We start from the raw sequence: 21,379 nt of genomic DNA, 5'->3' as shown, positions 1-21,379 counted from the left end.
AAGGTAGGTGCTCTGTAGAAGTACAAGTTATTTGTCCATGTGATATTACACAGGAGGTCTTCCAGATTCTTTCCTTAGCAAATCGGACATAGATTAATTGTAGGAGTAGTTTGCGGCCATGGTCTTCTGGTAAGTCAGTGTGAAAAATAACCTCATACTTGGATCTTGAGGTAGCTAAAACCTACTACAATTAATATTTGTCAGTATATTGTCTGTCTAATATAACGGCAAATATCAAGTAAACATATCACTGCAAAGATCATTCTTATGTTAGTTGCTCACAGGTTGGACAGATTTAAACCATAAATAGCTGCTGAGTTAAACTGATGAAAGGTGCTTTTTGTTGTCTTTTAGCACATTGAAGTTGCTAGTTTGAGTCTCAGTAGTGATTCCACGTTAGTTTGATCTAGGGGGAGTGAGACCAATGCAAGCCGGTTAAATTCTATCTAGATATGTACTGTGTGTGTGGTTCCTGCCTTTTACAAAAGATCTTTAACGTCTATTGGTGTATATATTTCTAGCAGTCTGCTTTAGGATTGCTGGATGTGAATATTTTCAGTAGAGCTAGTCAACATTTTTCATATTGTTTGAAATTTTGATGCAAATTGTGTGAAAACTTCAAATTTTGTCACCCTTCTACTCCCCCCCCCCCAAAAAAAAAGGGGGGGGAGAGCGCATGTGAAAATTTCTGGATTATTTTTTTTTCCAGGCAGTTCTAATTTTCAGCCTTCATGTGCCAGATAATATTGACTCAAATTTTTTTTTGTAACAAAACTGTTTTTTGGGGAATGAAAGACAGACAAAAGGTGCAATACTTATCAATCCTATGTTCAGGCATAGACTAGAATGGTTAAAAGCAAGAATCGAAAGATCACCGTTGTTTTTAGAACAGATTAACATCCTTGTGCCTTGATTAGTATCTTGACTACCAACATTTTGAAAATTCCACTTTTGGCTGCCTGAAAGTATTGTGAAAGGCTCAAGAACTCAACGAATAGGCAATATGCGTGAGGCCCTGCGTTTACAGCAGGGATAAAACCATTTCAGTGGTTGATAAATGGTTCCTGCTCAGCTTGGTTAAGGACCCAGAGGTTAAAACACCAGGGGGTACCATGCACTTTGTTTACATGAGTGCTTGCACCATTCCAACCATTAGCCATGGTGGGAAATCTGGGAAGGAAGAACCCTACTGTATATGCAGCCCTAAATGGTTGTGATATATTAGCAAGACAGTGTGGGAAGGTTATGGTTTCTGTTTTGTAGCTAAACAGGAGTTGATGCTCCATACTTGGTAGTCCTGGCACCTTTTACCTATGTTAAATTCCCTCAAATAATTGCAGGCATAGACAAGAGATGATCATATTAAATGTTCTGATGTTGCCATTGCAAAAATAACAATCTGAGGGGAAAAACAGCTGAATGCCGGTTATTAAGGACAAAATGATCCTTCGTGTGCATAGATGAAGGGATCATTTAAGAGACCATTCTCCCATCGAAGTGTATACATAACTCTCCCTGTTAGTGGGAGTTACACACAAGTATTGATTGGGAGAAAGTGGTTAGTAGAATACATGTTCTGCTTGTCAAACTATTTAATGTTCAGTTGCGTATCGGGGAAGGTAATGAACACAGTCAGAAAATGAAACCAGTGAATAGGCATGTGTGTGAGAAGAAATTTGTTGTTTTTAACTGTAGAAGATCTGAGCAATTAGGAATAAATATCTGGGACAGAGACTGTACGTATGGGTAATGCTGCTTAGCCTTAAAAGAATAAGTTGTCTCCACTAACCCATTTATTGTAGTTCATGGATTGCACTGAAGTGATTGCTGCATGGAATGACCGTTAGCGTCAGTGTATGCGAAAGAAGGTGCAGTAGTGTCCCACTAGCTAGAAACACTCCTTGGTCACGTTGAACTCGGGATTTTTCCAAGTCATGCTCTTGAAATAATTAACTTACTTCATTTTCAAAATAAAAGAATAAAACATTCCTTTTAAGGGAGGTGAACAGTTTGACTGGATTCGTGACAAGTAAGTGTGCACCAGTGACTTCCACGCTCCCCAGTGGTGTGTGTAGGAAGTGGATGAAGGTATGTCTCTGTTATAAGCCTGGGTTAGTACAACACCGGTTTTGCTTCAGAGCTCTATTTTTGACTTCACTAAACCTTTTGGGCCCACTTTTTTGCAGAATCCTGGCCCTTACCTTTCCCGTTTCAGTGTGTTAGGGAACAGCTGGCATGGATTTGTCAGTTTGGGGCTCCTTCATCTGTTTTCTTTGCTAATGTGAACATTGCCCTTCGAGGCAGGAGCTTTTCCTCTTGAAGGCTGAACGGTCTCAGACTCTCAGCTGGGCTGTAGAAAGCCCACCAGGAACGTTTCCCCAGGGGCTATCCGCCTGCCTCGCTGCCTTGCTGACAACAAAGATAAACCCTTTCAACAGCGTGTGTGCGTTGTGTCAGGACAGGCTAGCCAGCCGGCCTCCTATCTTCTGGGTTTCTAAAGTGTTAACAGGAGCCTTGATTTAGGGATGTTTGTCAAAAACTGGTTTCCCACCTTCAAGGGCAAGATCCAAGGCAGATTGGAGTCAGTGGGAGCTGCATCAGCCCCTAGGAGACTAGATAACGTTTTGTGGTACCAATACGTCATTGCTGTCTCAACCTGTTCCTGAGCCGAGGTGACAGAATCCTCATTAAATCCATGTGTTTTTATTGTAATCCAATGAAAGATGTTAGGAAATGTGCTAGGCCAGTGAGTCAAACTGTAGCTTGCAGGCAGACACGGTGTGTGATTTCAAGCAATCTGCTTGTAATTAGTGTTTGGATTCACGTCCCAGAGTCTCTGGCAGAGCTGTTACATTTGGTTTGCACTTAAAAGTTACTCCTCTGCCCTTGATTTCTCCCCCTCCCCAACCCTGCAGAGGAATAACAGCAAAATAAAGCAATCCGCAAACACACACTGACTATTCCGCCGCAATTTATAGTCAGGTCTTAACTTCTTTACATTGCTCATTGGTTTGGTATGTAAATAAAAACAGAAATCAGTGTCGTGATTTAGCGGTACCGTTTTCAAAAGCTCCTAAGGCCCAGTGACTTTGAATTGAAAACTTTCCCCTGAGTGACCTGGATTACAAACTCTCTTGTGAGAGGATCGGGAAGATGATGCAGACTTTCAAGTGGGATGTTGTGGCTTCTTTCTTGCTCAGAAAGTCACCTGGGGATGATTAAATTTGTCTTTTCACTTGGACTAGTTCTGACCAACTCTCAGCCAGGGCTGCTCCTTTTCACAAATCCAGTTTGTCTTTGAGGAGAAGGATGATGGTTGTTGCTGGCACCCAAAGACCCCAGTGCCGTTCAGGGTCCTTTTGTTTCTAGACACTGGGCAAGCACATTCAAGGAGATAGTCCCTGCCCCCAAGAGTTTAAAGACAAAAAGTGGGGACAGGGATTCGATGTCCGAGCCAAACGAATCAGGGTGAGGCCAGGCGATTGCCATGTGTTTGTTCATATTTTTCATTTATATTACAAAGCCGTCATTATATGGGAGATTTTCAGGGGACAAGGGCACTCAGGATTGAACTGGGGGAGGGAAAGGGATTGCTGAAGTAAAAAAGCGAGTGGATCGGGAGGGGGAAGAGAAAAGTGAGAAGGGCAATGGGCAGGGAGTGTGGGGATGGGCCGTTGAGGGGTTGCCATGGGAAGGAAAGGGAGAGGATGAAGGGGGAAGGACCACTAATGGCAATACAGCCAGTAAGGGGGGGAAGGGGAAGAAATTTCAAGTCCAATCTGACTTGAGCGAGTGATGCTGTCGAGAAGCTACGAAGGCTCCTTCTTTGTCTGGAGGAGGGGAAGCTGTTGGCTCATCTGCCTCAGCAAGATCTTCTGAGTAAGGAAGGGCGATGGGAATTGGGGCAGGAAGCCTTTCACTTACTCCCCACCCACCCAGAGATTGAGGGAGGAGCCCTGAGGAAAGTGAGGAGGGGAGAGACCCCTGCGTGGCCCTCAGCAAGGTAGCACGTGGGTGACTCGCTTCAGCCAGAAAACAGTATCCTCCATTTCAAAGACACACCTGCCTGCCTCACCCTCAAGCTACGCCCCGAAGCTGGCCAAACTGCGGCACAGCAAGGAGTTTCCACAGGTGCGTAGCCTCTGGCGAAGACGTTCCACCACCAGTCCTGGGAACCAGCAGGAGAAGCAGCCTGGCCCCACTCAAAGAAGGTCACAGTCTCACAGCTTTGTAGATCACTATCAGCACCTTTTGAACGGCACCTGGACGCCACAGATAGGAAGGTGCACAGAGATTGGGCTCAGTTTATGGAGGAGACGTGGCTCTCATGTAACTTAAAAGAACATCAGGTATTTGAAAGACAGCAACAAGTGTCTGGTGTATATGGAATCACTCTATAACTGGCGGGGCAGTTGCATGTGTGACAGAGGCTGCCTTGTCTCGAGGCATCTTAATTTACTTTGATGTCATAACAGTGTTTTTGTAATCTACTGGATAGATAAGACACTCAGTGTTGAGAGACTAATGTCCTAATCTTGCCTACCCCACATCTTTAACTCTGTTAATGGGAGCAGCTGGATCAAATGCTGACGGCTTAGGAAATCGTATGTTGTAAAAGCTATCAAAAATCAAATCATGGCCAGATCAAAAAGCCTTGCGTGAATAAATGCAGATCAAAACCCGGGGGGTGGGGAGGAAATTTTAAACTACATCAATTGTATCAATGTGCTCAGGAAAAGACCTTGTGCTCTGCACTGTCCAAGTGCCAGAAAGCTTAAATGAATGCCGAAAATGCAAAGGGTCCAGAGAGTGTGACCCTTTGAGTTCTTCTCATTCACTTTAGAAAGGTTTTATGTCATGTAAGTTTGCACTGAACCCACGACAGCTACATTTAATATCTCTGCTTGATAGTAATGGAAGACAGTGCATGCGTGCATGTGAATTGTAGCCCATTGAACTAGCTTAGCTTTTTCTTTTTCTTTGCTGTAATGGAAAGGAATCTAGAGGCCTGTATCTTGTAAGACATTGGCTGAAGCAAGTTAGCATAAAGTAGAGGAGTCCTGTGATCCTTAGCATAGATAAAATGGCCCGACGGTTACCCTAGATTTTGGGGAACTGGGAATAGCATGTTCAGTAGAAGGTGATGGTATACAACGGTACCAGGTAACCGCAGCAACACTGAACTGATACAGGGCGTGGATATTTTTGGATAGAATCATGGGCAGATGTCTAACCACAAACCTGCTCGAGCAACAAACGATGTAGATGATGATGAGTTAAATGCTATTCATACGTTAATAGGATAAGAGCAACCCAATGTTAGAGGGTGAGGAAGTTAGATTTGAACATGGGAGGTTGGGCAACAGAGTGAATATTCACGATGGTGCTCAGGCCTATAATAGGCCAAGCCACCAGGTGGAGGTGATCCCATTATTGACCCTTAAGCTCTTCATTGTTCCTGTTTGTGGGCACTGGGGAACCGGGAACATCGGACTCATTCCACGTGCCAGAGGCAAGGCTTTTCCTGTGTCTCTCACCACCAGGTCCTCAAGGTAGGGTGTAAGTATACAAGTCTCTGATCATATGAAAGGATATCCTCAATACTGCATTATTCCTAGCTGTTTACAAACTTTATAGCCTTTCTGTCTTTACTACTTGTTTGAATGAAAATCTTCAAGGCTTTGCTTTGCCCTCAGTGTGCGTGTCCTTGCCATACAACCCGAGGTTCCCTACAAGATATTGAACTTGTTGGTTTTAGTTCTGTGGAGCCAGATTCTGGAGCCTATCACCCTCAGCTCGTTAATTAGTATCAATTAGCAATCAATACTTATTATTACCTCTTAAAGGAACGGGCAAAGCGTACACACACACAGTGTGTTGCGGGGTAGTTTAGAACGCCAACATCTGGGTGTGAGGGTTAAGTGATATCAAGTGACGTATGAGTTGACTGAGGTGTTCGAGGAATCCTAGCCAGTGAAGTGGAGGGAGAATGCCCAGGAGATTGAAAAAAAGACAGACACGGATAAAACGTTAAGATATTTGTTGAAGATCAAGCAAAATGTGTTGAGTATTTGGGTGCAGTCTGGTTGGGACTGTTACTGTGCCGTGGTGGGAAAAGTTATCAGATATACTCGAGATGACACCAGGAGGATTTCTTAAGCGTTCTCTAGGAGTTACTAGAGAACGATGAATTTTTTCCACTGAATTTTTCACCCAACCTATGGAATACTGCAGAGGACTGGTAATTCTGTAGGGGTTTTTTTCCCATCAAAAGGCTATTTTCTATTAAATTCTATACTCTGTTTTCCTGTAAGGGGATTTGTTCCATTGTTGTTATCATGTGTGGGCTCCCAGTAGGTTCTGCCATTTTAACTTTATTTCCTGCTCTTTCATTTGAAAGTCCAGTATTATGAACATTACAAAGGCAGTGTTAGAATAATTACCGGCCACCTTCACTGAGCTATTTAATCAATCCGCTCCTTAAGCCCTGGCAGTTGTGTAGTTCCCGTAGCCTGACGTTAAAATGATTTAAATCTAGTAGTGCAATGCTGCAGCAGGGCAGCTGCGGTTATTCTCTGAGCAACTCTTAGAACCGGGCATGCTTTTCAAGCTGGTGGGAAGTGCTCCATGCGCCACCTGCGTGAGATGTCGGCAACCCAGAGGGGCTGTGAGCTGAATAAATGCAGACTCCCGGGTGGTAGTTTGCCCCGGTGACTGTGGAAAACCCTGTGTTCCCCTGTCATCAGTCAGACGTTGGGAGGCCACCCTGTGAAACTGTTTGGCTCATGGCAGGAGCTGAGGTGATGCAACTCTTCAATGAAGTCATCTCTACGCACAGGGGCGCACGCATACACGGGGCTGCATGAGCCAGAGCCAATTAGCTAATGGAGGTGGGAGTTTAGACAAGAACTTGTCTGTGAGTGTGGAAGTGAGCTGGAAAGGGATATCCTCTAGATGTGTGGGAAACAGCATTTGGGAGCAAAACTTTATCAGCCGGGGAGGGGAGTTTTCCATTCTCAGCTCAACAAACCCCTGCCCATCATCTGTCTTTCAAGTCACATGGGGCCAGATGAGGAAGCGTTGGGTCACAATGGTCTCACACACGTAGACTCGTGGACTCCCCAGGAACAAGTTGTGTGAGTAACTGCTTTGTCCACGGGGGGAAGGGGCTCGTAACCTGGCCCTTCGTGATCTTGCCGAAATAGCCAATGTGATATCTAATTGAAGGCAGCTGCCAGGAAAATTCCATCTCCCCAGCTGCTTCCTGCTGCTAACTGTGCCCCACCTGCTTTTCTGAAGTTCTTGATGCCCAAATCTCTCATGGTTTGCAGCCCAACAAGAAACTTGTCCTCTGCTCTTCCTCCTGTGTATTGTTGGGTTGCTTAGCATTTGTTTTTTACTTGCTCTTTACATCAGTTGGTAGCTGCCCGACCCTTGGTATCCATGCCACTCTAGGACGTGCCCAGGGGAATTACCAGAGTGCAGTAAGACAGGGCTAGACAACATCACATGCCAATGAGATGCAAGCCAGATGACGCTAGGGTTCCGGCTTATGAAGGCCCGTAACGTTTAATCTGCCATTGGGGGGTGGGCCGACTGGAGCAAATTTCTCACTTTTATTGTTGCAAAAGCAACATTCCAAAGGGGACAGTGAAGCAGCGTAGCTTTCCGGCAGCAGCACACAGATAGCATTCAGTTACCAAGCTGTGTCTGCCTTCAGGCCCTACACCTGGCCCCAGCATGTCAATAGACTGTGTCCTTTGGAACTGTGGCCAGGGGGAGGGCTAGAGAAAGAATCCTCCGATCCTCAAGGCTACTCCGGGGCAGCTGAATTCGCTTGTGTGCTGCCTGTGCATGTGGAGTCTTGTGTCTGCATCCAGTAACACTGTCCCCAAATGCCCACTGCAGAGCAGCATGTGACAGACGAGAAGCGTGCATGTCCCATTCCCTTCACACTTGTGTTAGTACAAGAGGGCTGTGGAGGACTGTTTGCTCCTTACAGAAGCTTCAGGTGCCCACAACTCATAGCAAGGGAGTGTTAAATCTGCAGCTTCCATGTCTGCCTCAGTTGCCCGCACAGAACTGCTGTTACGACTGTCTGAGGCTTCTGGGGGAATTCAGCCATCTTTTTCCTGCTCAGCACAAAACCTCATGTCCCCCGTTGGCAAGGAAAATAAACCTTCTGGCTAGTGGCCCACTTGGATGAGTCCTCTGGGGATGCAATAAGCTCACCAGAGCTTTGTGAACAGTGTTCTGACTTTAATCCCAAACTATGAGTGTCCTTTATGACTTTCCTCACACCCTCCTCCCATGGTCTACTTGTAGCTGTGAAGAGCTTACTTAACACGCGTCCGTCTTCAACTGCTGTCGCGCCGGCAAAATGTAGCCTGACTAAGGAAGACCCAAAAACTAGTGAGCGCAGTTGCTCAGACACTACTACGCTTGTAGCATTGTCTGTGGAGAGGACGTATAGCGCATAGAATAGACTTCCTGCCATGCGTCCGTGGAGTAAATTGGATTTAGCTTGAATAGATATACCACTTGTGTTCCTTGCTTTGTGCTTACACACGATGGTGGTAAGAACCCAACAGAAACTGGGAAGAATTTTTGTAATATGCAAAATATAAAGAATATATAATAGAAGGAGCCCTGGGGAGATGGAAGGCCCTAGAATACCTCTGCCGTGAAAGACAGATTGGCTGCAGTGGACTGCCAAGTGTGTGAGTATTCGTGAGTGTATTATCTGGTTAGGAAGCTGGTTGAGACAACTTGTGCAGGACCCTCATTTTGCCACTGGTCTATTGTTGTGCATGTGATCGCCACCTGAACAAACAGAGCCGGGGCTATGTCTGCAGCAGCATGAGAATATGCCAAAATTCCCCAGGGAATGAATGATTCAGAACATCTGAGAAAAGTGGAGGCTGCTTATATGGATACTTGCTTCCTTGCAGAGAATAACCCACGCAATTTTGTTCTGAATGAAAGCAGCACTGTTCCCTTACATAAATACAGCACATGCTCATTGTGGGAAGATTGGGCTACTGACAAATATGTATGTTGTTCTGATGGTAAAAAACCCAAACTCTTATAGGTGGTGATGTGCAGAGTGACATGATGTAGTGCAGTGTTTCTCAACCTTTTTGATGCCAGAGACCGGCTTGCTGCCTTCCTAAACTGTGTCAGGGAGATCTCAGGGACTGGTGCCGGTCCACAGATTGGTCATTGAGAAACACTGATGTAATACATGCAAGTTAGACAAACCTGCTGGGAAAGTTGGGGCTGCAAAGGGCCATTTCTATAGCGGGATCCATAATATTTATTATTTGTAAATACTTAGCCATTTCAGTTTGAAGGAAGAAGGATGGTTTTGTGGCTAAAACATAGGAGTAAGAGTCTAAAGCACTGGGCTCTCTGCGCAACCCTGCCACAAGCTTTCTGGACATCCTTTGGCAAGTCAGTTCATTTCTCGGGTGCTTCCCTTCAGAGAATTAGCCTGGTTTCATGCCCGGGGTAATATTTTGCCTCCAATAAAGCAGTGGAGTTCTGCTGGAATAAAATACTTTGAAAGAACAAAGGTTTGAATAGTAGTATTTTATAGTCACATGAGAAGCTTTATCCTCCTGGTTTATTGCGTAGTTCTGAACATATGAACTGACTTACAAACACATTTACCCTCCCTCCCCCCAGTGACATTGAGTTGATTTATAGTTTTCTCAGGGCTTTTTTCTTTCCTTTAAAGAGATATAGGCGAACACCAAAAGTAATTGTCGAGGGACAAATCTTCAGCTGACTTCCATGGCGCTATAGCCACGTACACCAGCGGGGGCTCTGCCCCATAATATTTGAGGATGGAAAAGGGAACCATTCCCTTCTTTACCCCCATGATTCAGGTTAAATTAGGTTCAAAGATGTGGTGGAGGGGGAAGTAGATGCTTTACATGTTCCTCATTTTGCAGCAGTCAGATGCAATCCAACCAAACTGAAAATGCTCCATATCTAATTCTACTCAGTTCAGGGACAGTGCTTGAAGAACTTCCTGCACACAACATAGTTCGAGGTAGGCGCAGGGCAGGGTGGAGGTACCACCAAGGTCCATAGGAAGTGTCTTAGTGAAAGCCCTGCCTTCTCCCAGCTGCCCAGAGCTGATGTGCAGACGGAGGATGCTGAGATTTCTACCAGTGTGCTGCAGTCCCATTATCCTGTATGAGGGCTCCGTGTCTGATTAAGTTATCTGATGAATTTGAAACTCTACTCCCTCCACTCTCCCACTGCTGGAAGGGAGAACAACCTGGCTCTCCTTCCCGCTCTAAGCCTTCTGTCTGTTCATCATGGCTGCTGCTGGAAGGGGAGAAACAGGAGGTCTCTGTTACTTTACCCAACCTCTTGGGTTTTTTGGATACTCCTCCCTGTTGATTAGCTATGGCCTCTGCCTCCACTGATTCTCACAGCTAAGCCACGCACTGTGAAACTGGCATGATCCTTGACCATTATGTGCTGCAGCCCTCGGGGTGCTGAATAGCAGAGCCAGGCTAACCTGAGTTTAAGTTTCACTCTATTGCTGGTTGGCAAAGCGAAGAGCATCAGCAGAGGCACCAGAGATGCCTGACTGCAGACTCCGGAAGGCAATGGCAGATCGGTTTGCATTCAGCTCAGCTGTGGAGACTTTCCTTCATGACCACGTTTATTAGAAATGTCATTTTTTGTCTTAAATTAAAGCACACATCTACAGATGGGTTGTTTAGGCCCCTCTCAAACTTGTGAAGAAAGCTGCCCACTTAGCACAGGCTAGTGAGAAAGTGTGGCTGAACCTTGTGCAGTCCCTGGCATTGGACCTCAGCCCGATGGCACTTCTGTCCGGGGTGCAATGGTGATCTGTCCCGTGAACCTTCTCCGATGTTTCTAAGGGAAGCCAGGTCTTGATGCTGTCAGACTCTTTTAACCTCCCTGGGAATGGGGGTGGGAGTCGCTGCAGGAGAGAGTGAGCAGAATGGTGGGGTGTAATTCCAGGCATCAGTTAGTCATGGTGTATTTGATCCATCTCATGTAACACTGTCTTTGATCTAACTCTTGACCATACCCTCCTTGCCTGGCCTTTCCCCGACATCAGACCGTAGGTGCCCTTCAGTAGTAAGCACCTATAATTCTCCATGGCCAGGAGGTCTAGCTTCTTTGGTGCTTGACCATTTTGAAGATATTCCCCAAGAGTGAAAACTGACTTTTTGACCCTAGATTTCTTTGCACTCTCGCTGTTCCTCAGTTCCCCCTTTATGCTCATTCTGAGCATGTGTTTGAATATTAATAGAACTCTACCCGAAGTGCCGCATTCTCTCAAGTCTCTCTCTCTTTTGAAGCCTGATTGCATTTTTGATGCTTATAACAGGTGTTGGTTTAATAGGTTTTCTGTATTCGGATTTTTTTTCCCCAGAGCCCAGCCAGCACTGTAAACTGATACCAGATGAAGGCTAAACATGTGATTTCTCCCCACTCTTCCCTCACATTAAACATTTGCACTGCATGCTAACACAGCCCAGAGAGCATTGACTCAGACCTTGTCTCTTTGAGAAAATTGCACTGATCTAATTTTTAAATCAGTTTTTAACTGATTTAAACTGGTGCCAACCCTCTTATTTTCCACTGCAGAGTGGCTTGTTTCTGCTTAACTTAAACTGATTCCTAATAGAGTGAAGCTAAACTGAAATTAGCCTGACTGAAACCTAAATAAAGGTGTCCAAACAATTTTTTTCTGCACTGGTTTTAACCACATCCTGAATTGAACTGGTCGGTGCAACTTTATTGTATGAAAAATGTCCTTTGTAGCAGTGGAAGGTGAATTCTCCTCCAATTAGTACCAGTGGAAAATGCCTCACCAGCCTGTTTATCCATAAATATTCACTAAGACACTTAGCACTAGGATACCCACTGAGATTAAGGTGTAACTTTATCCCTAAAATACAGGCCTGGATTCCTGGAAATGCTGTGATCTTTTGAACTTGCACCACCTGTCTTTCCCAGCCCCCCACTTAAAAAAACCAAGCCCCTCTCCTTATCCCCTGCTCTTTGTTTCCTTTGAACATTCCATTTGCTTTTTAAATGTTAAGCAATTGAGCAGTGCCAAGGAAGTATTCGCTGCTTGCTGGAAATTGGCTCTTAGCATTTGGCTGGGTTCGGGAATAGACGGTTTGGGAGGTTCCTCTGACTCGTTTGTAGTACTGCTGAGTATGTACGACAGTGGGGCAAGGCGCTTGGTTCAAAGACTCATAGAGCTGATGTAGCCCAGAAGGGCGGGTTTGCCTTGCGCTTAGAATGTTTTGCTCATCTCGCACCTTTCACCTGAAAAGGTTTTACAGTTGTTACACAGATGAGGCTGCATTCAGCTGCCGACAGGCCCTCACGTGAAGGTGGAGAAGTCAGAGCTCCAGTCCAATGGCTTGAAAGCTGCAGGATGGTGATACATGGGGGGCACGTGACCAGGATTTGTCACCAAATTTGGTCCGCTGGTTTGGATCATTAGCTTCCCCGGCTCAGGCTGGGTACTGATGGGGAAGGCAATGTGAATGCCGATCCGTTGCCTCCCTCTCGTCACTGACCCAACCATTGATCCACCAGGTTTTGATCTGCCCAGGCACCTGTGGTCATCTCCTAACCGGTTTCAAACAGGACAGGGCAACTGTGTGGCCAGTCTCTCTTTCAGTGGGGTTTTTCTAATGACCCGCAATGCAGCTGCAGTCAACTTCAGACTGTCACATATCCTGGATGAGTGTTCAGTGACTTATTTCAGCAGTGGGCTACCGGCTCGCCACCTAGCCTACAAGGATGCCATCAAATGGCTGGGCTCATTGCGCATCTGTTGATAACCCTGACTAAATCATCCCAGCCAGGGCTTTGTCAAGCCAGGCCTTAAAAACCTCTAAGGATGGAGATTCCATCACCTCCCTAGGTAACCCATTCCAGTGCTTCACCATCCTCCTGATGACAAAGTTTTTCCTAATATCCAACCTAGACCTCCCCCACTGCAACTTGAAACCGTTGCTCCTTGTTCTGTCATCTGCCACCCCTGAGAGAACAGCCTAGCTCCATCCTCCCTGGAACCCCCTTTCAGGTAGTTGAAGGCTGCTATTAAATCCCTCCTCACTCTTCTCTTCTGCAGACTAAACAAGCCTAGTTCCCTCAGCCCTCCTCATAAATCATGTGCTCCAGCCCCCTAATTATTTTCATTGGCCTCTGCTGGACTCTTTCCAATTTGTCCACAGCTGTAATGGCGGGCCCAGAACTGGACACAATATTCCATATGTGGCCTCACCAATGCTGAATAGAGGGGAATAATCACTTCCCTCGAACTGCTGGCAATGCTCCTCCTAATGCAGCTCAATACGCCATTAGCCTTCCTGGCAAAAAGGGCACACTGTTGACTCATATCCAGCTTTTTGTCCACTGTAAACCCCAGATCCTTTTCTGCAGAACTGCTGCCTAGCCAGTCGGTCCCCATCTATAGCAGTGCCCGTTGATTAGAACCTGTTGAGCCCGATGATCTAGCCAGCTTCCTATCCATCTTATAGTCCATTCATCCAACTCATGTTTCTTTATCTTGCTGGCAAGAATACTGTGGGAGACGGTATCAAAAGTGTTGCTAAAGTCAAGATCTGTAATGTTCACCGCTCCCCACATCCACAGAGCCAGTCACCTCATCATAGAAGGCAATCAGGTTGGTCAAGCATGACTATATATGTCGTAGTCATTGCAGACCTGAATGAGTTTAGCTTGGTCAAGTATTACCCTTCTTTTACAGATGAATAAACTGTAGGTACAGACGGTTAAGTGACTTGCCCAAGGCATGAGACAGTGTCAGAGCTGGAAGTAGAAGTTAAGTGGTAGGGACTTGGCTGCCAGTCCTGGCTCTGATCACTAGGTCTCAGACTGAGCATAGTCCTCTTGTACTCTCGAGGTAACAATGGCTGAAATGAGACAGTAAAATTGTTCCCAGGGGCTGTGATACCTGGAGGTAAATTGGTTGTGGGAGCGCCATTAATTGGTGTTTCAAGGCTGATCGGGCATTTTCATTAAAATTTCATCTATAATCTGTGCAGTCTAGGAAGTTAAAATAACCGTACCAAGTCAAGTCCCCCTCTCTGCTAAGGGGGGCAGAGAGGGTCATAACATCCTCACAATTTACTCTGTTTTCAGATTGCCTTGGGAATGCAATGAAGGAAGCCGGGCTAAAAAGCCCCGAGCTGTAACAGGAAGGGTTAAAGCATGTTTTGGTGTCTATTGAAAGCATAAAAGAGAGAATGTAATCAAGCTGGTGAAGGTTTGGAATCAGTTGTGTTTATATCACACGCTGTGTATAGGAAAAGTCATCGGGGCTGGTTTTGTTTGAAGTGCGATGTTCTGAGATGGCGCAGTGCTCGCTGCAAACTGTCTGACATTCCCCAGCTGGGGCTGGCTGGAGGTGGTGCTTAAGAATCCTTACTTGCAATTGGAGTTGGCCCATCTTTGAGAGGGAGAAAGAGAAGCCTGGCTTTCCGTTGTGAAATAATGCACCCTCCTAGTCCACAAACTGCAGCACAAGAAAAAGACACAGCTGGACGGAGAGAAGTCACCTGGAAACTGTTTGAACGTGGCTCAGGCCGAAATAGCATCTTCCACTTTACCACCTTTTCCTTTCCGTCTTAAACTAGGCCATGTGGTAAACGCTGGGAAGTTGTGCTTCAGATGCACAATATGCATACAGTAACATTAATATTCCAAAAAATGACATTGGCTTCTTCTTCTGAACTGCTTTTCACATCCAAACCCATTTCGTGCTCTCAGTCCCTTACAGACGTACTGCCTTGGTGTTTAGTAACGATCCCGATGTTCTTTTGTATGACTCTACAGTCCCTGCTAATTTGCAGCTAGATTCTGATTGTAGTTACAACAGTAGATCTGAGGATCCAAGCGGAACGCATAGTCCCTAGTTCAGCACAGCTTTGAAACGTGAGCTGAAGTCTATCCCTGTTTTAACAAAGCATGTAAGATTGGGTTTATGTTTTAAGCATATGCTTTGCTGAACAGAAACAGATTTAAGTGCGTGCTTAAAGTTAGGCATGTGCTTAGGTGTTTTCCTGAATTGGGGGTCTTAGCCACTGTTTGTTTTAACATTACCTATTATCGCACTCATTCGGAAGGGATCCTGTCATCTTGAAAAATCATATTTTGGTCTGAAAATTGGAACCTGCTGAAGTGACAAATTAGGATTACTAACAAAGAGCAGTTGGTGCAAGGGAGATTCTTTTCTCCATGTGTTTTTAATTTATGGGTGTGACAGCCCCTTTTGCATAGTCAATTTCACTATTTTTCCTTAGACATATAGTCAGAATGTACAGTCAGGCCATGAGCACGAATTTACTGGGTATGTCTATGTGGGGATTAAAAAACGCATGGGTGGTTTGGGTCAGCTGACTCAGGCTTCAGGGGCTTTTTATCGCCCTGTAGACATAGCCTCAGGGAATCCCTCTCATGTAGAATTCATTGCAGGAAGGAAAAGGCCGAAGTTTGTTTCTTCCCTGCTGAAAAGACTTTTACACTTTTATCGACAAGGGGAGCAAAAATAATTTTTTTTCAAATGTTTTTAAGGATTTTTTGTTTTTATTTCAGGACACAGGGCTTGATTCTCATTTATTCTAAGGCTTGTTTAAGACACTTTAGCAGCGTAAAGCAAGTGGTGCAAAAAGAGCCTTAGAATAAAATTTTCAAAAAGTAGCTAAGTGACTTAGGATCCTAAATCCCCTTGACTTTCAATGGGGATTTGGACTCTCAAGTCATGTAGGCACCTTTTGATAATTTTACCCTGGACATAAATGGGAATCAGGCCTATAATGCTCCAGGGGTAATTCATCAGACAGAGGAATGTTTGAATTGTTTGAAACTGACTAATTTAAATTGGACAGTGTCTCTTTAAACCACCAGCTGAATCTGTGGAGAAACAATCTGGGTTTTTTTTATGAAAGGGTTTTGTCTGGACTTACAAAGGGCCTGAAACAGAGAGCAGGAGATAGCAAGGATATGTTCAAAGATAAATGCCTGCATGTGAGTACTGGATCCCATTGGATCAAGTGTTTGTTTAAAAGAGATTCCTCTTGGTCAGGAGAGCCCAGCCTTCTCATTTTGTATTCAAAAATGCTTTGGCTTGCTGTTGCCTTCGCACTCCCCCACCTTTAAGTGTGTGCTTAGACTCAGAGGAGAGCTGGCGTGATTAAGCCATAGTTTTCATCTGTAATCACGTTACTATCTCTTATTATTCAACAGGTTCTCAAGTGTCTGTGAAATGTTTTTATTTAGAGCTGTCTGTTTCAACCTTGCGGGTAATATCAATGACTGGTCGCTCTGGTCTAAATTCATTTCAGGTCGTGCTTTACTTCTGTGTCTAGTGCCCAATATATATATATAGAAAGAGATATAAAAGTTGGTGACTGTTCTCTTCCTACTGAGCCAGGCCAAAAAGGAGTTAGAAAGAAAAGGGAGAGCTTTTATTTAAAGCAAAACTCTCCAGGTGCAAACAGGTGTGGAACTCTTCAGTTGTTTGACAGCTGTGGAAATCCAGTAAGTGATTTGTTATGCTTTCTGTGAGAAGAACAATTCAATGTTCAATCTCCAGACTATTGACGAAAATGCAGCTGGCTTGGATCATTACTTTGGGGCCAGATCTTACAACATTGCTGAGTGCAATGTTTAGTACAACTGAGAGTTATTCTAGGCATGCTGTTTGGTCTAGGGTAGCAAACAATGTGCTAGGAAGCGACTGCAGAATCAAGCCCTTGGATACTGTTTCTATGTGTTAGAAATCATTGTAATGTAGCCTAGAGACGGGACTTTTCAAAAGGCTCTCAGAACTAGGTAAACAACTCTCAGAGACTTTCACTGGGGTTTTGGTGCCTATTTATCTCCCTTTGAAAAATCCCAGCCTGTATGTGTAATGGTGGAATTTTGGCAATTTGCTAAGTCATTAGCCGACAGTGTGAGAATCCCAATCCTGTGGTCTTTATTCGTAATACATTTATCTTGGGAGTTAAGGCATGGAAGGGGGATACAGAAATGGGCCAAGATCTCTGGCAAGAAAATGCATCAGTGGACTCAATGGTTGGAGAGAAATTCTTGTACCAAAACAGAAAAATCTGCACGTTTGTGATTTACTACAGTCTGACTAGCCAGAGAAGCAACATGGAGCCAGTGTATGTATCTCTGACACCGATTACGGATTGGACTCTTGTTTCAGAAATACATTAAACACCAGTGTGGAAAGCTAGCTGCCGAGTGATGGAATCGATTGCTTTCTCTGGTTTCATTTTTTTTCTGTAAGGAAATTAGATTCTCTCCCATTCTCATCCTGTCTGTTTCAGGCGTCACAACAGGATCCGAAGCATTGAAGCAAGTCAACTGAAGCCTTATGTTGCCCTGGAAACCTTGGACCTGAGTTCCAATGACATCACGGAAATACGAAGCGGCTGCTTTCCGCAGGGACTTCCCATAAAGGAGCTGTAAGTTTTTCTTGTTCTGAACAACAGTTGTCGAGTTACCGCAGCAAAAAAGAGACCTCCAGATTGCCTTTAAAAAAGAGTTGGCAACAAACATTTCAAATAGAGGATTATAATTCTGGGTTCTGAATGCAATAATGAATTAAAACTCAAGCCAGCTGTTTCGCTGTCCCCCCCGCTCCAACCTTGTCTTTTTGTTGTCTGATGTATTTGTGAATAATGCAGGGACATCATTTTGCTAACTGCACACGGAACAGTGTACAGTGACAGAGAAAGGCACGTGCGCCCTTCAGGTGCGGGCAGCCGGCATTGCTGTGGAAACCGGAAGTCAAAACAACTATCCATAGCAGGGACAGCTCTTCCATAATGGGAATCCTAGAAACAGGAAGCTGGAAGAGAGGGCATCTAGTCCACCCCCACACTGAGGCGGGATTAAGCATACCTAGCCGAGACCATCCCGGTCAGGTGTTTATCTAGCCTAAAGTATGCGCCTTGCTTCTGAAATCAGATGCGTGCGTCTGGGGAAAAGTGGCTGTTTTCCTTATGAACACATATTCACGTTAAAATGGCCATTGGGCAACCCTGTTTTTATAGCCATTATGTGCTAGCGGTCCAGGGGAGCCAAACCAGCACCCCTTGAGCCGTGCAGGAAAAATACAGCATAACCCTAATGTGTATGCAGCCAGTGATCTACATTGTGTGTTTTCTAGAGGGCATGGAATAACAATCCTTTAGCATTCCTTTAAAACAGCCTCCAAAGGTTCTGCTCCCGAGCCCTGAGTGTGTATAATGAACGTGTATGCTGTGGACTTCCATTGTCTGGAGGCTGTCCGTTTTTGGAACAGGTGCCAGCAGAACGGGGTGATACCGGTGGCCCCTTGTATGCTGTGGGTCTGATAGCGAGCCCTCCCTCCCCCGACTGTCTCCTTCATTGGAGTAGAAGGTGCCGAGCACCTCGTAAGGGTCACTCAGCACCTTACGTTGCTAGGCGCTAGCAGTGCGCTCCGGGAAAGCATGTTTGTTTTTATTTGTCCCCAAACCTGATCGATTCCAAGGTAATGTGTCTAATGTCACCAGCCTGTTTGGAGACCAAGCAAATGCTGATAACTGAACAATGAAGGCCTCTGACACAACCATTACATTTTCTGTGCTGATTTATTACAGCTGCCTGGGGAGCAACAGAATCAGCACCCTGGAGTCTGGTGCTTTTGATAATCTGTCACGGTCCCTGCTAACACTTCGGCTGAGTAAAAACAGGATCACCCAGCTTCCTGTTAAGGCATTCAAGTTACCCAGGCTGACACAACTGTGAGTAGAAATGTGCACTTTAATTAAGGTTGAGCAAACTTTATGGAGACCAAATTTCCCTGAGGACATGCACACCAAATGCAACCCTTCCTCACCCTATATCTGTAAAACTTGGAATAAGCTATATTTAATAGTCCTATGGCGACACCTAATAAAACATATGAGGAGGGTGTATGGGGGTTTTTCTGTGTTTGTTTGTCTGTCTCGTACCTTTTCACCTATTTAGGTCACTCTTTTTAGATGAGTAACTGATCGGTCTCTTAGCTATTTACAGTATCAAGTATATCTATTTCCCTAAAAGCAGCTGGTATTTTTATATTATTTTATTTTTTTTGGTTGGGGAAAAAATGTGTTTTGCAAGTGGGCAGAAAGAGCTGAATGACAGTGTTATGTTTTCGAGACCACACAGGTATCTTTATGGGGCAATAAAAATGCAACGAAGGAAGGTTGTTAAATTGGGCAGTGGTATTTGGGCTGACAAAACCGTACGTTAGATGAGTTACCACACACATTACTATCGTCTTGGCTGTGCTGCAGTGTGAGCTACACAGGCAGAGATACACATCTGCATCTATAAATGTGCTTTATGTGCAAATAGTCGATCTAATAGTTTAACTTTTCCCCTTTACAGGCCTGATCTAAAGGCCACTGAAATCTTTTCACTGAATTCAGTGGGCTTAGGATCAAGCCCTGTTTGTACAAAAGACCATAGATAAGAATGAAACCAGTACTTCTAAAAGACAAACCATCACCACCCTATTAAGTAAACCTAAAGTGCCAAGAACAGTTTTGTTCAAGCTTTAGTTAAAAACTACTCCCACGACCCAGCCGCCTTTTGCTTGTCCCTGGGGAAGTTTGCTTATGAGATGCTTGACTGCATATGTATATGGGTGTAAGTTTGCCCTTGAATGCTTACAGGATTCACATTTCCTTCAGCACTAGCCATCTTCCGGGAGGTTTTGAAGAGCACCTAAGCTTTTGAGGAGCACAAATTCCATGAAAAGTCAGTGGGCTTTGAGTTCTTAAGCCCCTTAGACTCATTTGAAAATCTCCCTCCTAATTTTCCCCGTACGGATACGGGAAGGAACAGATATCTATCCGTATAGAACTGCATACAAAGTGGTATCGATGGGGTAGCCGGAGTTTTAGAATTAATTGTGTGTAACCTTTCAGGTGAAGTCTGGTTGAGTAGTATCACTAGCAACGCTGCAGAGCAGGAAGTGGGCACAAAAAGGATGTTAAAACAGCATTAAAGCTGAGTCATAAAGCCCCAAAATCAGTCACAGCCGCTTCTGCCCCCCAAAAACCCGTGTATTGCCCATGCTGGTGTGACATCTGCCCCCTTGGCTGACACTAGGAATTGGAGCAGGGGCCTCCATTGGGTTGGTTTTGCACCCCAGCAAGCTGGTGTCCAGGTTCACTGCTGTGTACACACAATGCAGGAACGCAGGCATTTTTGCATGCTTAAATGTAGTTCAAAAGTTTGGCCTTCCTGTTTAAAGCTATCCATCCATTCTTAGTACACCATGTTGGATGAAATCCTGCCCCTACTGAAGTCAAGGGGAGTTTTGCCACTGACTTTAGTGGGACTGGTGTTTCACCCTGATGCATAGATCTATCTCATGGCATGATCGATAACTATCTGTTCTAATGCCCTTGGTATTGGTAATTCAGGCCTGGTCTACACTCCCGGCAGCTGACGATGGGAGATATGCAAGCTATGTACCGTGACTTGCGTATCTCCTGTCGACTTACTAACGTTCCCTTACCGCGGTGTCAGCGGGAAACGGCCTCCGGTCAACGCAGCCTTTTCGGGGGGTGGATTTACTGCGTTAACTGGAGAGCACTTCCGGGATCCATTGTGCGGGTCTCCACAGCCCGCTCAATCGATCCTGCTGCATCAGTGCCCCGGCAGTGTAGACATACCCCAAGTCACCCAGTTATACCCATGTATTACTGGTGAGTATAGTGCACGGAAACAACAGGTACATTTCCTAAGTTTGATTGAAACATTCCTGAGTTGGGGGGGAAAAAGATGCTTAATAAAGAAAACATTTTGGAGATCTCATTGGAAACCTCTCGTTTCTTTCTTTATTGCTTTCTTAATGAAGGGTAATAAAATTTAAATAAATCTAAATACATTTAATAAAATTTGCATCTGGGGTGACGCTTGACATATGTTTATGTCGGAGTAAATTTTCACTGGCCTGATACAAGTCTTTATAAATAGAGATTTGTAAGGAAATAGTGCAGATCCCTAATTGTATAGGTTCAAATGGTGCTTCTGCGGGTGGAACAGATTACACGTAAAAATTGCACTCAGTGGATGAAAAGTAGAAATGGCTTGTCAGAAAAGTATATGGGGGGGGAGAGATAACTAGCCTATGTCTATTTTACTTATTGCCCTATATGGGAGTTTGCTCAAGAAGGAGTTTATTTAAGAGAGAATGGACCCTGTGGACTTTCCTGCCCGGTTTCCGATGCCTTTCTGCTTTCTCATGGGAACAGTTCACGGAGAAGTTGTTGGCATTCCTACCCTCATTGTGTGTCACGCAGATGAT

General features: G+C 44.9%; 1 protein-coding gene across 1 annotated transcript in view; it reads left to right on the top strand.

Moving 5' to 3' along the window:
* LRIG1 (leucine rich repeats and immunoglobulin like domains 1) overlaps nucleotides 1–21,379 on the top strand; it is a 120,522-nt gene that overhangs the window by 64,588 nt on the left and 34,555 nt on the right. The window contains exons 4-5 of the mRNA XM_067542082.1: nucleotides 17,376–17,513; nucleotides 18,675–18,818. Coding sequence (XP_067398183.1) covers nucleotides 17,376–17,513; nucleotides 18,675–18,818 — 282 coding nt within the window. The remainder of the gene's footprint in view (nucleotides 1–17,375; nucleotides 17,514–18,674; nucleotides 18,819–21,379) is intronic.

This window comes from Emydura macquarii, unplaced genomic scaffold, assembly GCF_026122565.2.
Source record: "Emydura macquarii macquarii isolate MOO-44397 ecotype Brisbane River unplaced genomic scaffold, CSIRO-AGI_Emac_v2 contig_71, whole genome shotgun sequence".
NCBI lineage: Eukaryota > Metazoa > Chordata > Testudines > Chelidae > Emydura > Emydura macquarii.
The sequence above is the reverse complement of the archived record's forward strand: the minus strand, read 5'-3'. Positions and strand labels throughout refer to the sequence as shown.